Here is an 18,388-nt window from a genome sequence, read left to right on the forward strand (position 1 = left end):
AAATACATTTCACTTTACAGAAAAGCCTGTAAGTAAAACAGAAGGCTCTGGAGAAATAAGAGTGAAAACTCTGGAGGAGATTCGCAGGGAAAAGGCTGCCAAGCGGGACCTCAGTGATGGCAATGGAGACTCCAAAGTTGGTGTTACTGATCTTAGTAAAGCTATCCAGGCATCTACTTTGCTGGAGGAAGCATCTAAAATCATTAGGACAGTACGGGTGAAAACATCGTCTGAATCCCTACTGAAGAAGCAGGTGCAGCTCCAGGAAGAAACTAGAACGGATAATCCATCCAAAAATCATGCTGAAGCTGCTCCAAGAAAGGAAAAGAACACTGGAAGTGGAAAAGGCAAGGGTGAGTGCTGTTCCTTTTGGTCACAGTCTAAGCAGTAATAGGTGTGTTTCACTTTATGGTTTTCCAGCACTAAGCTCCATTTTCCACTAAGTGAACAAATGATTTTCTACCCGTTCCACTAAGAGGTGCTGAGAATGGTGCAGATTGACAGCTATCTGGATTCATCTGTAAAGTTGGAATCTTTTCCTCTAGTTGTCCCAGGTGAAATGAGAACTCGCCAGGCTGCCTGTGTACTGCGCAACAATGCGGCTGCCCCCATCCTCCACCAGCTGCAGCACCTCAAGCCACCATACACTTGCATTTCTGGAATTCTGCTTTCAAATGTTTTCACCTCCCCATCTTAAAAGGTCTCCACAATTATTAGCTCATGGATCATCCACTTGGTCTCACTAATGTCTTTGCTACTTCCTACTCAATGTCCATTGCTATCCTGTAAACCCCTTCTCTCAACCCTCCACAAACTCTTAAATTGTCACATTGCCATGTCAACATTAAGTTCTGGGTGAGCAGAAGTTTCCTCCTAACTAAACATTGGGAAACTCTGTTCCCTACCCACTGACTGCACCCCTCTCCCTAGCAACTGTCTGATGCTGAGCCAGACATATCTCTTCATATTTGTCCCTGAAATTAACTTCCAACCACATATTAGTATCATCACCTAAGGCCATCTATTTCCAGCTACATAGTATTGCCTGATTCCATTACTGCCTCAACTCATCTGCTACTGAAACTATCATCCATGCCTTTTTTCTATTCGTTCATGGGATGTGGCTAGGCCAGCATTTATTGCCCATCCCTAATTGCCCTTGAACTGAGTAGCTTGCCAGGCCATTTCAGAGGCCATTTAAGAGTCAGCCACATCGCGGTGGGTCTGGAGTCACATGTAGGCCAGACCAGGTTCCTTCCTTAAAGGACATTAGTGAACCAGATGGGTTTTTACAACAATCGACAATGGTTGGAAGCAGTACAGAGAAGGTTTACTAGACTGACACCTGGAATGGGCAGGCTATCTTATGAGGAAAGATTGGATAGGCTAGGCTTGTATCCGCTGGTGTTTAGAAGAGTAAGAGGCAACTTGATTGAAACATATAAGATCCTGAGGGGTCTTGACACAGTGGGTGTGGAAAGGATGTTTCCCCTTGTGGGAGAATCGAGAATCAGGGGTTGCTGTTTAAAACCCATTTAAGACAGAGATGAGGAGAAATCTTTTCTCTGAGGGTTGTGCGTCTTTGGAACTCTTCCTCAAAAGGCAGTGGAAGCAGAGTCTTTGAATATTTTTAAGACAGAGGTAGCTAGATTGTTGGTAAGCAAGGGGGTGGAACGTTATCGGGGATAGGTGATAATGTGGAGAATTCAGTTCAACCAGGCGGAGCAGGCTTGAGGGGCCTAATTCGTGTGATCGTATGTTTCATGGTCAGCACTAGACTAGCTTTTTAATTCCTGATTCAATAATTGAATTCAAATTTCACCATCTGACATGGTGGGATTCGAACCCATGTCCCCAGACTACTAACCTGGGTCTCTGCATTTCTAGTCCAGTGACTTACCACAATGCCACTTCTTTGCTACCTCTAGAGTTGACTAGTCCTTTGGGCTCTTGGCTGGCCTTCCATCTTGCACCCTTTCTAACATTGAGGTCATCCAAAATTCCGCTGCCTGTGTTCTAACTTTCACCAATTCCTATTCACCCATCAGCCTTATACTCTGTGACCTACCTTGGCTCTCAGTTAAGATATACCTCGATTTTAAAACTAATTGTTCTCAAATCCCTCCATGACCTCGCCACCCTGCCTCTGATCTCCTCCAGCCCTACAACCCTCAGTGCTCCTACAATTCTGGCTTCTTTAACATCCTCCATTTTAATTATTCCACGATTGGTGGCCATGCCTTCAGCTATCATGACCCTAAGCTCTGGAATTCCCCCTCTAAACCTCTCCCCCTTTTAAGACACTCCTTAAAATATAGCTCTCTGACCAAGCTTTTGGTCACCTGCCCTAATATCTCATTATGTGGCTCAGTATCAAATTTTGGAGCACCTTGGAGCATTTTACGAAGTTAAAAGCACCGTATAAATACATGTTGGATGTTTTGCGATGTAATAAGATGCCGTATAAATGTAATTTGTAGAACTTTCTTTGGCATCCTTTAAATCATGTCTGCCTGGGTGCACAGTTAATATTTGTAATTCTTTAAATGTGTTTATTTTAAAATTCCAGACTCTGTTTTCCTTGTTTTTTTTTGTTCGTTCCTTAAAAAAAAAATATTTTTGATGAATGTCATGCTGCTTCACCTGGAATCTTTTGCTTCTTAGGGCTTTTTATCACCTATAGAGGTTGAAAGGTGCTTGAGTTCACTACTGTTAATCTATGTTGTGTACTACAGCAAAAAGTCAGAAGGCAGCTCCTGATGAAGCTGCAACCAAGCCAAAGCCACTGGCGCAAGTAAAAGTTAAAACTCTCGAAGAGATTCGACGTGAGAAGGCACTGCGGAGGCAGGAGAACCTGGAGAGTCTTGCGACATCTCAAGAGAGCGAGAAGCCAAAGGATGAGACTCCACCTACCCGGAAGAGGCTGCTAAGAATCACCAAACCTATAGGTGAAGACACTAAACTTTGCTTTAATAGATATTCACTTTGGCCTTGTATAAATTTCCCTCATTGCATTTTATAGGCCATCATTCCAATTGCATTTTAAATGGTACTACTACGCAATGTTTTACTTGTCTTGGGTAACCATCATACAAGACAACCCTCATAAAGGAGAAGAATCAACAGCACAAAAGATCCTTTTCACCAATTTCACAGCTTTGTGTCAGATACCATCCAAAATTTTTCTTTGTTTCTTCAGCCTGTGCATTCCTTTTAGCAGCTGCTATTTCTGTCTGCTACTCCACAGTGATACATGACCTCTTCCCAACTTCAGTCTTAACTCCAACTACTGGGTTTAAAACACCTTTTTCTCTGTCCATCCTGCTGAGTGTTTTCCAATTTGAAAGCAACATTGGGAGTCAAGATACCGACAATTTGCATTTCTATAGTGCTTTTAACATAGTAAGACATCCAGGGCGCTTCACAGAAGTGTTGAGACAAAATTTGATACCGATCCTGTAAAACGAAGTTAGGACAGGTGGCCAACACTTGGTCCAAGATGTAGGTTTCAAGGAGCAATTTAGAGGAGGAGGAGAGAGGCAAAAAGGTTAAGGGAGGAAATTCAAGAGCTTATGACTTAGAAGGCTGAAGGCACAACTGCCAGTGGTGGAGAGAAGGAATCAGGAATGTGATCGAGAGAAGGAAATCGGGGATGTGGAGAAGCGCAGAGATCTCAAAGGGTTGTATGGCTGAAGGCTTTTACAGCAATGAGGACGAGAGAGGCCATGGAAGATTTTGAACACAAGGATGAGAATTTTTAAGTCAAGATGTTGGTGCACAAGGAACTGATGTAAGTCAGCGAGTGCAGGCATGATTGAACGGGAATTGGCAAGTTAGGATATAGGCAGCAGAGTTTTGGATGAGGACTGAATTTAAGAACTGCAGTGGAGTGTTGGAACAAGTACAGGCACGATGGGCCTAATAGCCTCCTGTGGTGTGTTATGCTATTGTGGTGTATCATGCTCTGATACTGTAAGCAGTTTCTAACTATCCGTGGTCCTGGGATTTAAATCCATTCCCTGTTTGGAAAAGTACTGGTAGAGTAGAGCAATAACGGGAGGAGTACATCCTGCTGTGACAGTTAGATCTGTTTTCAGTCCAGGCTTTTGCTGCTTTATTTAATGTCTCCTTTTTTAATGTCTTTGCTTGTATTTCCTGCTGAGTTGTGTCTGAATTATAAATCATCTGTGGGAGCCGCAAGTGAAGTTGGGAGTTGGGTGGGAGTTTCCGTTTTAAATACCACTGTTCAGAGGAACAGGCCAGTAACTGATAAGCCAGTTGCTTACCATTTCAATTCACCACCTTGCTCTCATGCCCACATTTCTATCCTTGGCCTCCAGTGAACATAAAAGCAAGCTCAAGGAGCAGCACCTCATCTTCCAGTTACACACTCTACAGCCTTCCAAACTCAACATTGAGTTCAGTAATTGCAGAGCATGGTCTTTTCTTTATTTCTTTTTTAATTTTATTTTTAATCATGTGCCTGCCTTAAACTTGGTTTTTTCATGTCTGTGTTTTTTGACAGAGCTGTTCATTATTCTGCCCTTAACACTCTCTGGATTAATGCTTTGTCTTTCACCACAACCATTAGCATTCACTTTGCCTTTGTCCCATGAAATCTTTGTCATTTAATCTCTCCTGCCTGCTGCCCTATCGCACACTTCTTTTGTTCTCTTCCCCCACTCCCTTCACTTGCTTAAAATCTATTACACTTCTAACCTTTGCCAGTTCTGATAAAAGGTCACAGACCTGAAACATTAACTCTGCTTTTATCTCCACAAATGCTGCCAGACCTGCTGAGTATTTCCAGCACTTTCTGTTTTTATTTATGATAACATCTGTCTGTCGTATAATTTATTGCAATTCCTCCCTCACAACTCTGAACTTCAGTCCACACTCCTCCTTATTTAAAATTGCATAGGACTCCCAAATAGGAAGGTGACCCTCTTGTCTTTTGCATATCGATATAAAGTATCAAAGTTCTTGCGTCACTGGCTGACATCCACCTTAGCAGATGTTAATGTCCATAAGGGTGAGATGGTAAAATTTGGTTTAAGAAAACTAATAGTTATACTTTGGTTGGGGAGGTTTGGGTGATTTGGAAGTATGGAGGGATTTGGCAATTCAGGTTTGGGACATTAAAAGCAGCCTTTTGAGTGTGCAAAACGATTAACAAAAAAGGCTAATGGGATTACTGAGTTTTATGGCAAGGGGTTTAGAATATAAAAGGTGAGATATAATGTTTAACGTGTGCTATTTTGAGCTCTACATTCTAGCAAGGATGTTATGGCAATAGAATGGGTACAGAGCAGATTCACTGGGATGTTGCATGTTATGAGGGAATACAAAGAGAGACTTGGGAAATATTGCGCTTTGTTAAAACAGAAATTACAGGATGATTTGATTAGAGGTATTTAAAAATATGAAGGAAATCGACCGTCAATAGAAAGAGACTTTTATCAGTGGTTGAGTAATGTAGAATGCAGAAACATTAATACAAAATTAAATGTTAAGAGGAAACCTTTTTACACAGAGGATTGTGAGGTTGCTGAAGTTGATGGTTAAAGCAGAGACTGTCAACATCTAAGAACAGGTCAGAATTGTGGTTGAAGGAAAAGAGGATAAAGCAGTATGAGAAATACGGTGAGCACATGGGATTAGGACAAATACTGCTGTGAAGGATGAGCACCAATATGGACTGATTGGGCTACATGGTTTATTTTTTTTTTTAACTTTAATTTCTATACAATGTGTTGGTGTACAGGAATAATTTTAGAACTTTCTATAATCTCTTGTGCAGAAGCTGTCAAGCCAGAAAAGGCAGATGTCGAACCAACGGATATACAGTCAGTGGACACTGCTGCCCAAGGAGACACAAGGGAGATTAATAAGGTCAGTGCACTTCATAAAAACACTGGGTATCCTATGGGCCATGAAGTTATTTCTTCACAATAATTGAAGTAAAAACTATGGTGTACAGGCAAGTTTTTTGGGAAAATACTTTATAATTGGGTAAAATAGCCAGAAAAGAAGAGCAGACTCTCATCAAAAGATACTGTGCATTCAGGATAGTCCACACGTGTTCTTCTGTACAGACTGGACTCCACTCACGAGGAAATTGCAAGCAATTTATGTCCTGAATAAAGAAAGTATACGCACATGTTTCTTTTAAGAGAGAATTAGCACAGATTGAGAAGTAACGTTGAATATAATTGACAAATGAATTTTAGTAAGTGTGAGGTACTGCATTTTGGTAAGAAAAAGGAAAGATTGAACAGACTGGGTCTCTTGCTCTAGAAAAGGCTGGTGGATGACCAAATGGAGGTCTTTAAAATTATGAAAGGTTTTGATAGAGTAGACACAGAGATAATGTTTCCATTTATGGGAAAGAGCAAAACAAGAAGCATTCAACACAAGATCGTCACCAAAAAATCAAATGGGGAATTCAGAAGAAACTGCTTTACCCAGAGCGTGGAGAGAATGTGGAACTTCCTCCCGCAGAGAGTAGTTGAGGTGAATAGTATAGATCTATTTAAGGGGAAGCTAGATAGCAAATGAGGGAGAAGGGAATAGAATGTTATCCTGATGGAATTAGATGAGGAAGGATGGGAGGAGGCTCGAATGGAGCATTTAACACCAGATGGACTGGGTGGGTCAAATGGCCCATTTCTATGCTGTACATTTTATGTAATTCTGTCCACTCGCTTACAGCCTACAAATGGAAAGGAATGTCCAAGATTGCAGAAAGTGCAAGTTAAAAGCTTTGAAGAAATACTGAAAGAAAAACGCCTTCGACAGCTGCAGGAAACCGAGAAACAGCCGAGTCAAACGCTGCTGAGTGAAGAGGTGACTGCGAATACAATGAACTGTGAGATCCAGGCTGCAGAGCAGAATGATCAGCCGGCAGCTTCAGCGGAACTGAGACCAAACAACCGTCTCATGGCCGAACAACTGGTTAAGACAGAAGAGAAGCTGACCATTGCCAAAGCTGAAGCAGCAGACCCTCCACTTGCCCTGAAAGGTATATATATTGGGCTTATATTTTAATTTACATGTAGTTGCTTGCCTCTGCATATTCTCAGCCTGCTTCTCCATGCCTAGTGCAGTTGGCAGTGTGAAGCATGCTGATTTCTACCATATTTATAAATACGGCACTCTTGCTTAAATATTGGCACACAGGGTAAAAGGCATCTTTTTCTTTTCTACCCTCACTTCAAAAAGACTAAAGCTGCAGATCATAAGAGCTCAATGTTGATGTGTATGCGGTACTGTGATGCATTAACAAACATTATGTTCTTGTCACAAAAGTTGCCCTCAGGCATTGTTGGAAGATTTAACATGTATGGTTGAGTTCAAGCACTTGCCTGCATTTCTCTTGTGAAGAGTTCCTTAGCCTGGGTCACAATATGTCTGAGCAATGTTGCCGATACCTGACCGCCCTCTCATCTGTCTGACATTGATGGGAAGGTGCAACCCAGGTTAGTTCTGATGCCCATGTCCCAAGTCAACATATGTATGTTCTTAATGTGCTTCCAAGCCTGCCATTAGTAAAATGTCTTCCCAGATTACAGGCATAATGGTGAGTACATGCCCAGCTATTTCCTGCTCAGCTACTCGTGGGTAGCTGAGCTGATGTAGGTGAAGACCCTCCATGATGTCTCTGCATGCTCGAGCCTACTGCAGCAACCAATAACAAAGCTTCTCAAATGAGTCTCTCATTTAAACTGTGTCTCCTCACTAACACTCAGTCAAATCCTATCTAGCATTCAGGACTTCACAACAGTGCTGGGTTTCTTTTTTATTAAGAAATTTGACTACTTTTTCTTTAAGTCCCTTCCTTTGTCTTCTGCTTCCACCTGTTCTGTATTTTATAATTGCTTATTTCTCTTGCTCACCCATCTCTTGTTTTGTTTTTTGCTCACCCACCTCCTGTAATCTTGCTGTCTTTTTGCAACCTCTTCCTAAGTGCCCCACACGCCTGATTCAAGATCAATTTAACTTGTTGCTCCACTTTTCTAGCTCGCACCCGGAGTCGCCTTTTATTGTAATTGTGCCTTGAAAGGTTGGTAGAGCTTGGAGCCTGTGTATGAGGGAATCAGCCTGAAGCAAGGAAGGGGAGGTTCAGTAATGTGTTGAGATACTGGACTCCTGAAGCTGGCTGAGCTTCTCGCTGTGCTGGGAGCTGGATACTGGTCCCTGCTAATAGGATGGAATAATCAATTACTCCCCCTCCCTTAAGAATGTAAGGCTTCCAAGATAATTCATTTTAATATATTCATGGGTTATTGAAACGAACACAGGAGGCTTGTAGACTGTTGTATTAGTTTCTAAAAAACAGTTCTCATTGGGTTGGTCTGTCTTGCCCATTACTGGACAGTGTTAATTACAGTAATGTGTTTTCTGATTCACCATGACTATAATCTCATCATTTTTTTTTTAACAGTGAAACCAAAATTAAATGTGAAACCATCAGTTATGAAGAGCTCTTGTCCTGTGAGGCTCAGCCAGAAACGCAAATCCCCCGACAGCCATCCTTCCACCATTATGGCAGTTAAGCCACTCAACACTATGACTACTGATCTGACAAAGCAGCCAGCAACAGGGAAGATCATTACAGTAAGAATCTCTGTTATTGACACCTTCCTGTGTATGATCCAGCCACGTTTCAGTTCATTTTTATGGGACAGGCTAAAGAATGGCGCTAATTAACTAACAATTAGAAAGTGCTTCTCTCGCCTCCCTGCATGAAAAACAAAAAACATGCATCTCAGTAGCTCTCTAAGTCAGAGAATCTTGTCTCTCAATGTGAAATGCATTTTAACGTCCGATGGTCATGGGTTACACTGGTTACTCCAGCAACAGAGAAAACTTAGGGTTTTATTTCTTCCAAGCAATATCGTTTACCAGTCTTAGCTGTTCTACTTTGGGGTGACTGAGCATTGAGCAGAGGGGAGGGAAAATTGGAGAGGCTTGTTTCCAGCTAGCTTTCACATTCCTAGCAGCTGGTTCAGATTGTGTATTTTCCCCCCTATTTTCTACACCCGTTTAAAAACCTGTGTATTAGGCTATCGAGGTGCATCGCCCCATCATCCATCAGTGTGTGCACCCTGGGAAATGAGAGGGATTTGCAAGAATTTTTGATAGAGGTGCAAAGTAGGAGCATCTGCCTAACTACTCTGCTTCAAGTTGTGGCAAAGTGATTGCTTGTACTATAACCCAGGATTGGTGCACATCTTTTTGGTGCATTGCCTAATACACCGATTTATTTCTCTTGTGCTACATTCTGAATTCCAGGATACTCAATATCTGTAGTTATCCTTATGAAAGAATATTTGGCCATTTTTCCTCTAGTGCAATCTGTATGTAGTATTCCAGTCATTTCTTGAAAGAACATAAGAAATAGAAGCAGGAGTAGGCCTTTCAGCCCCTCAAGCCTGCTTCGCCATTTAATAAGATCATGGTTGTTCTGATTGTGGCCTTAACTCCACTTTCCCGCCAACCCCCCATACCCTTGGCTCCCTTGTAGATCACAAATCTGTCTAACTCAGCTTTGAATATATTCAATGACCCAGCCTCCACTGCTGTCTGGGGAAGAAAATTCCAAAGATTAATGATCCTCAGAGAAGAAGTTCCTCCTCATCTCTGCCTTAAATGGGAGACCCCTTATTTTGAAACTGTGCCCCCAAGTTCTAGATTTCCCCATGAGGAGGAACATCCTCTCAGCATCTATTCTGTCAAGTCCCCCTCAGAATCTTGTATGTTTCAATACGATCACTTCTCATTCTTCGAAACTCCATTGAGGCTCAACCTGCTCAACCTTTCCTCATAAGACAACCCCTTCATCCCAGCAGTCACCCTAGTGAACCTTCTGTGAACTGCTTCCAATACAAGCATATCCCTCCTTGAGTAAGGAGACCAAAACTGCACAGTATTCTAGGTGCAGTCTCACCAATACAGTTGTAGCAAGAGTTCCCTACTTTTATACTCCATGCCCCTTGCAATAAATGCCAACATTCCATTTGCCTTCCAACTTACTTGCTGTACCTGCATACTAACGTTTTTGTGATTCACGTACAAGGACACCCAGATCCCTCTGTACCGCAGCATACTGCAGTGTCTCTCCATGTAAATAATCTGCTTTTTCATTCTTCCTTCCAAAATGGGCAACCTCGCATTTTCCCACATTATACTCTCTTCTGCCAAATTTTTGCCCACTCACTTTACCTATCTATATCTTTTTGCAGACACTTTGTGTCCTCCTCACAACTTGCTTTCCTACCTATCATTGTATCATCTGCAAATTTGGCTACAATACACTCACTCTCTTCATCTAAGTCATTAATATAGACCGTAAATAGTTGATGCACCAGTACTGATCTCTATGGCACTCCATTAGTTACAATTTGCCAACCTGAAAATGATCCATTTAATCCGACTCTTTGTTTCCTGTTAGCCAATCCTCTATCCATGCCAATATGTTAAGGTAACTCACCATCTGTTTTCTTTGGCGCCGTAAATCTTTATTCTGATTCTGAAGGGACTGTTATAGACGCACTTTTGTAACCTTTTAAATTTTCTGTCTTCCAGTCTGCACCATCGACAGTTCAGAGAGAAGAGGTAACCTCTCCGTCTTTGCAGGTGCCAGAAAGATCCAAGGAAAGGTAAGGTCTCAATTTCATTATCTTGCCAAGACAGTTTCTAAGAAATAATCTTTCCAAGGTTTCATAATCCTGAAAAAAAAATCCTGGACTGCACCCAGGAACACTCCTGGCGCATAATAGTATTTGAATACACGCCAGTACAATTTGGGAACTTGCAAACAAGATTGGAATTGAAGGCGGTGGAAAAGTTGTGGGAGGGAAGAGCTCACATTTCTTCTATTAAACAGTGAGAGTAGAGCTGTACAACTGGGGGAAAGGTGGGTGGAAGAGCCACTGCAAGGATGAATACAATGAAACGCACTCAACAGACAGTGAATTATATAGATGGGAACAGGAAGTTACAAAGGAACATAAGATTAAATGAGTGGACAAAACTGGCAAGTGGAGTTCAATGTGGGGAAGTGAAGTCATCCATTTTGGATCCGATAGAGACATATCTGAATATTTTCTTACTGGCAAGAGATTAGGAACTGGGGAGGTTGAAAAAGATTTGGGTATCAAAACACTCAACTCTCAAAGCTAGTGTACAGGTACAGAAAGTAATTAAAAGGGTTAGCAGAATTTTTTTTTATCTCGAGGGGGCTGGAATACAAGGAGGAGGAAGTGATGCTTCAGTCATACAGAGCCTTGCTTAGACCCCGCCTTGAAGAACTGCATTTAGTTTTAGGCACTACGCCTGAGGAAGGATATATTGTCCTTGGAGGGGAGGCAGTGCAGATTCACTAGTATAATACCATAGTTGCTTTGCTTTGTAATGCTTACCGTCAAGTGTCAGAACAGGAAGAATGGCTAACTGGGCAAGGTGCTGGATACTGTATAGCATAACTTAGCAGCTTCCAGGTGGAGGAGGGAATTAATCTCTGTTTGCAAGGGTTGTGTGGCAACCAATGACTCTTTTGCAATTCCAACATTAGTGTTAATAGTTGTAGTTTTGAAAGTTTAGAAGAGCAATAAAATAAATAATTCTCTGGGCAGTTGACTTTATGCCTTTCGTTTCAGGAAATTTGATCTTGCTGGGCAAAGCATGCCGACGAGCATATCGCAGACAGAGATCAAAAGCTTTTCCCCTCCCCGAATGCCTGCTAAAGCTCGGAGGCTGAGTTCTACATCCAAGTCTGCAGTAACTGAGGATGACTTTGAAGAGCTGATGAAAGAATTCTCAGCTGATAAACTTGAAGCAGAAATCGATCTGGACCCTGGAAAGGATGAGGATGACTTGTTGCTTGAACTGTCTGAGATGATTGACAGCTGAAGAGCTTGTTAAACTGTTTTTTGGACCTACTCAGATGGATTCAAACTCTGCCTCTATGGAATTTTCTGGGTAATAAATGGTTACTAACTTGGACCTACATTTTGTATTGGACTGGGGTTGTCTATATTTTTAAAGCTGTAAACAAAACTACGTCTGAATATCGAGTACAGACAGAAGTCATATCTGATTTAAACACCTGATATTACAACCAAATTAATTAACTGATTAATTACGACTGTATGACTGCTGGCCACATTTTCCCAAGCCTCCCAAAAACAAGTGGAAAAAATGGTGTGATATTAACCTGCGTTCAGGTTTACAGTTTGAAGACAACCCACTACTGCTGACTATTATCAGCTGGGAGAAGTTTTTCTGTCTGCTTTGTTGAGAGGGTTGTGTCCATTACCGACAGACAGTGCAGCAGAGATGATTGTGTGGGCTCAAATTTTGTAATGCTTGCCTTCTTTGGGCTTGGATCATTGGGATAGACATCAGCCTGTCCCAATCTCACCTGCCATCAGTAGTGAGAATATTAAGGCTAGTTCTCTGGGTATTTCTTGGATATGTAGAGCCATTCCTAGCTTAAGGCTCTGAAAGTATAAGGAGTAGCCCAGGTGTTTATTTTTTTTAAATTAACGTTGGATTGTATTCAAGGGCTGTGTAATTGCAAGAGTCCTGATAGTGTATGCTTAAGGAAGATGATTACAAATTTAGCATTTGATCACATCAAATATTCTGATAACACAGAAATCAGGATTTCAGGCCTCCTAAGCATATTTTAAAGAGGGGTGACCTTTATGTTTGAGCCCAGGATACCATTGCAAACTGCCTGTCTGATGCAGTCCCTGAATGTTACTAGGACTATTGTGAATTTGTATCAACAGTTTGAGAAACACGTATGTTTTTGGTTCCCAGAGGGTTCTGACTTTGTGTCTGGACAGTTAGCACCATATCAATTTGTGTCACTGTTGCATAGATGGTTTTTATCTCAACATATGTTTTGTGTTATTTTTGCCCCCTGCCAGCAGTTTATAGTCCACTGTTAATGTTTCCATTATTATCCCAAGATCATCTTGCACCACACAGTGTGCTTGTGATCGAATTGTGGGATGCTGCAGTCTGAATATACGGGTATTTGAAGAGAATATTTGAGATGTTTGCAGACCATTCTGATCTCTGTCTGTGGAAGTCGATCAGCTATTTTTACTTTGTATAATACATTGCATTCACATCATGACTCTGGTAGAACGGCAAGAGGAAGAAAGCATGGGTACTCCTAAGTTATCTTAAAATAACAGCCATCTAAATGAACAGAAGACAGTTTTATGTTACTACTGTTTTTTTGGAGGTATGTTCTCCACAATGCAGTCGGATGTTTTGGCTTGGGGAGGGGGAAATAATTTCTCCAACAAAAGAATCAACAACATTTGCTGCCACATTGGTCGTTTGGCTGGGTTTTGAAGAGGGACTGGACTGACTTGCATATTCTTCTTGGCGTATAAAGCTGAAAGATCCGGGGCCTGTAACTTGAACCCGTTAGAAGGAGACATGACCAGAGCTATCAGTCAAGGATGTTGTAATGCTATCAACAAAGAGTCCGACAGGGCCTAAGGAAATGAAACTTGTATATAGTAACTTTAGGGGTAGCCAGACTACCTGCTGTTTCCAACACAATGTTGAAAGATGAATGCCCTAAGGACTCCCTCATATGCAGCCTTCATGTGCTGTCATTTATCTATAAACCCAGCTATCTGCTATGGCAATTCAATTGTTCAGATTGAATGGAGATCCAGAGTCAACCTATGGTTTTCTGGTCGCTGCATGGTGGGGTTGATGAACTGAAGAATATCTGCTCCTGCAGGATTTATGGATATGAACTTGGCAGAGATTTACAAGGAGCAAATTCAGTGATGAAGGCCTGTTGAAATTGAAGCATACCCATTGTGTATAAGAGTCTTGCAGTCGAAGGAGGGGGAATGCAAAGCAGTTCACTCCACTTTCAGGGAGTTGTTTCCAAGCCTGGTTATGTTTGTAGTGCCTTAAGTTAAACTGCTTAGCAGAAATTGTTTATGTCTGACTCTAATGGAATATCCCCCCCCCCCCTGCCCCCAGTGAATTATAAGTATGCAACAAGAACACTGCAGCTCCAGGTCTTTGTACTCCAGAAATAATTCTAAAACTCCGTTCAAAAAGCAGCAGGTACTGCACTGTAGGAGTCACTGTTGACATACTGAACTGGAAAGAAACAGAAGACCAGTATGAAAACACTAGTGCTGCAGACCCCTTAAAATCCAGGGCTGGTTACTTTGATGCAAAACAGACTTTTTCAGCTGCTGATAATACAAGTAACCAGGGAAATTAACTGGTTGCGATCATTGGAGGTCACTTGGCTGATTGATCTTTCTTTGTCAGCTGTCTGTACCTTAATATGATGGACCCCACACCTGTATGAAAGGCTGATGAGAAAGAACAAATGCTTTTAAAATGATTGAAAAGCACCACACGTGTATTTTACTTCACTGAAGTGCGTGTTCATACATAAATGCAGCAGCATGTTTCAGAGCAGTTGCTGTCCTGTAAAATATTTAAGCTGCTTCTCCAAAGCAGTATCTCTCTCAGTATTCTGCAGAGGCAATGCTATCAATCTGTTCTTTATTAAACATTGTAAAATATTTGTTTTGTCCAATTATGGTCTGCATTCAAGTTGACTAATAGAATTTGTGTGTTTAGGATCTAAGGGAGATGGTCTGTGTTTCTAGTGTTTCTAATATTTCTGCACTCCTACCCTATTGACTTCTGTGTTGTACTTTTTCAATTTATTGTTTCAAACATCCATCCGTGCTTGTGGGTGATTTTATTTATGACTGTATGCAGACACTGAATATGTGTAACATTTTCTTTGTAATAAAAGGACTATATTATTCAACTTGTGTAGTTTGCTGTGACTACCCACTTGAATCGTTGGGAAAATCTATGAAAAAGTCAGGGACAAAATAGCAAATGTGGCTCTCAGCAACACAAATCAGACCAAGACACTGCTTTTGCTATCTGAACGCTTCGAGTGGTTTTCAAGTACAGTAGAACTATCCAACATCACACTGTGGACTACCTTATGTGAGGAAAAACCTGATCAAGCTTTCATATGGGTTTCTGACTCATTCCAGCCCTCTTCCCAATTTCCTCATATGGTTCTTTGAGCCTGGTCTGCCAATCAGTGAGATCATAGCTGATGGACCTCAACTATCCCCGTATCCCTTGATTGCCTTTGTGCCCAAAAATCTATTGATCTCAGTCTTGAATATACTCAGCAACTGAGCACCCACAACCTTCTGGGATTGAGACTTCAGTCATGGTCCTGTAGTTTTTTTTTTCAGGAATATGCAGTTTGCCTTTAAGGCTTGCAAGGGATCAGTATTGCTTTAAGAACCAGCAAACCTTCGGAGTTATAGGAAGGTGCACTTTTGTTGCCTTAGAAACAGCCATTTGGAGACTGCGGTTCAAAGGATGCATTCTCATTAGCATAGATATAGCCACTGGGAGTGAGTTTGATGCGATACATTTGTTACAATTCAGTTTTGAACTGGCTATTAGTGAAAAACAGTTTGTTCTAACAGACTGACACAGATAGCTGTGGTATTTAGCACACCTGAAAAAGAGCTCTCAACCTTTTAAATGAAGCAATAGGAATTTAGTCTGTTTAATTATTATCTCTCAATTCTAAAACAGAGATCTCTGGTAATTTAAATTGAAGAAAGGGAAGTTAGACTGACAATCTTTTATCCCTCAAAAACTCTAAAGTCAGATTGATTCTATTGAAAGTGTTTGCAAGTTTAAATTGTTGAAATTCACTAGAGAAGGAAAGCAACATCCTGTGAGGACTTCGAGCAACAACCTGTGAGGACTTCAAGAACATTGGACTGTAAATTTGCAAGGACTCTAATTTTTTCTATTTTTAAATGTTTATATCTTCATAGTGTTTAAGAATTTAGTTCTAATTAAAGAGTTAATTTGTTGATTTAAAGACACCTGGTTTGATTAGCCTCAATTGGGGGGTTTAATAGATGGTACAATTTGGCTGGGCCTTTAATTTGGAAAGTTTTAAATGATATGTTAGCCGATCTGTGGAGCGACAAGATTGAATTAACAGTGCATTGGTCCCACCACAATCAGAATCGTATATTTTGATTGGGGGCTTTGACTAGAGCAGTCGGTCGTAACATATTTATTGGGGGCTCGTCCTGGGATTTGAATAACATTATTGGGGGCTCACTTGAGATTTGAATCACACATTAATTGGGTTTCTCATCTATGGATTTGAATCATATCTTACAACTGCGAGCGAGCCCACAATTATCATATTCAATTCGGTGGCTCGTGTCTGGGATCAGAATCAGACAAATTTGGAGGGCTCGCAGTTGGAATCATAGTAATTACTCGTATCTGGGATAACATTTAAATTGGGGTCCTGTGTTTGGCATCAGATTAATTGCTGTCAAGTCTGGGATCTTATCAATTGGAAACTTGATTGTTGGGATCTAAATCTGGCACCAATTACAAAGAAATTAAAAGAACCAGGTCTCTTGTATAAGGTACAATCTATACCATTGCTATGGCATTAGAGGTTGTAGCAGAGTTTTTGGGAAAGCAGAATGTTTCCCTGAGTGACTTGATAAATTTAACTAAGAACAAATTAAAAGAATTGGCAGTGAACTTGGGGTTGGAATTGAAATCAGGTGCCAAAAAAGCAGGGATAATTGGATTAATAGCCAAACATCTGGAATTGGTAGATGATGATGATGGTAATACAGATGAGAGGCAATACGAGGAACAAGAAAGTGAATACGAAAGATATGAAGGTAGTGGTATTGGCTAGGATTCAGTTAGAAACAAAAAAATGAGGCAGAAAAAGAATAAAGAAAACATGAATTGGAGGAAAGGGAGAAAGAGAGAGCATTTCGGAAAGAAAGTGAAAGAGAAGAGAGGGAATTTAGATTAAAAGAGATGGAACTAAGACAAAGGGGTAGTCTTAAATCTAAGGAAAATTCGGGGCAGGAAGAATCTGAATTTAGATCAGGACCCAGCGAGAAGTTGTTTAAATTTATACAGGTTCTTTCTAAGTTCGAGGAAAGGCATATAGAGGCATTTTTCATATCTTTTGAAAAAATGGCCAAACAGATGAAATGGCCAAAAGAAAGCTGGACGTTGCTCATGCAGGGCAAGCTGGTAGGCAGAGCTCATGAAGCTTATGCCATGCTTTCTGAGGAGGCTTCTGTAGATTGAGATGGCAAAAAAGGCTATTCTCGCTGCAGATGAGTTAGTCCCTGAAGCTTACTGTCAGAAGTTTAGGAACTTAAGGAGATTGACTGGGCAGACATATTTAGAATTTGAGAGGGTGAAGCAAATGAATTTTGACCATTGGATACGGGCATTAAAGATAGAAACCACATATGAGAACCTTCAAGAATTGATTCTCTTAGAAGAGTTTAAAAACTCCATTCCTTCAGTAGTGAGAACTCATATAGATAACCTGAAAGGTTTGAAAGCGCAGAGCAAATAGCAGAGATTGCTGATGATTTTGAGCTTGTGAATAAGCCAACCTAATTTGTCCGTCACCCCCATAAACCTGAGAAGGATAGAAAGTGGGAGAGTGAAAGGAAGGAAAGTAGCCGGGGACAAGAAGTAACAGCTGGGAATGCCCCAAGATCACCACCTCAGGTCAGAAAGGAAGGTGCTGAGGGTAGAAGTGAGGTTCACAAGCCAAAGTGTTATCATTGCAACAAAACGGGTCATCTTCGTTCAGAGTGCTGGGAATTGTGAGGTAAGCCCATAAGACTTATTGGGCTATGCAAAGATAGAGCAGAGAAAAAGACTCTGACTGAGAGTATAGCAGACCAGGCTATAGCTTTAACGACAGCTGTGAATGTGAAACCAGATACTAAAACTAAGAGGAGTGTAGAGGTTAAGAATTAAATACCTGAGAGTTATAAGGAATTTTTGTCAAGGGGGAGAGTAACTCCATATCCTGTAAGTGAGGCAGGAAAACCTATCATTATACTCAGGGATACAGGAGCAACCCAAACACTCTTGCTGGGAGCCCAGAGAGTGACTTAATATCTAGGATAGTAACTGTAGGATAGTCAAAGGAAAAATGGGTTGATTAAGGAACAAAGGGGGCCTAGCTGCTTTGATAAAAATTGGCTAAGGGACAGAAAGCAAAGAGTATGGTGAATGTTTGTTTTTCAGAACGGAAGTATACAATGGTGCTTTCCAGCGGTTGATATTCAGACCACTACTCTTTTGATATATTTTCTTTTTTTCTTTCTTTCTTTTGGGCCTCCTTATCTCGAGACACAATGGATACGCGCCTGGAGGTGGTCAGTGGTTTGTGAAGCAGCGCCTGGAGTGGCTATAAAGGCCAATTCTGGAGTAACAGGCTCTTCCACAGGTGCTGCAGTGAAATTTGTTTGTCGGGGCT

At 41.1% G+C, this 18,388-nt stretch overlaps 1 protein-coding gene across 7 annotated transcripts in view; it reads left to right on the forward strand.

Moving 5' to 3' along the window:
- zc3h11a (zinc finger CCCH-type containing 11A) overlaps positions 1-14,839 on the forward strand; it is a 33,365-nt gene extending 18,526 nt beyond the window's left edge. For all 7 annotated transcript variants that reach the window (XM_068057400.1, XM_068057398.1, XM_068057405.1 and 4 more), the window contains 7 exons: positions 21-353; positions 2,736-2,948; positions 5,801-5,892; positions 6,712-7,021; positions 8,444-8,616; positions 10,588-10,661; positions 11,661-14,839. In XM_068057400.1, the coding sequence (XP_067913501.1) occupies positions 21-353; positions 2,736-2,948; positions 5,801-5,892; positions 6,712-7,021; positions 8,444-8,616; positions 10,588-10,661; positions 11,661-11,913 (1,448 nt within the window). In that variant the 3' untranslated portion in view covers positions 11,914-14,839. The remainder of the gene's footprint in view (positions 1-20; positions 354-2,735; positions 2,949-5,800; positions 5,893-6,711; positions 7,022-8,443; positions 8,617-10,587; positions 10,662-11,660) is intronic.
- The last annotated feature ends 3,549 nt before the right edge of the window (positions 14,840-18,388 follow it).

This window comes from Heterodontus francisci, chromosome 25, assembly GCF_036365525.1.
Source record: "Heterodontus francisci isolate sHetFra1 chromosome 25, sHetFra1.hap1, whole genome shotgun sequence".
NCBI lineage: Eukaryota > Metazoa > Chordata > Chondrichthyes > Heterodontiformes > Heterodontidae > Heterodontus > Heterodontus francisci.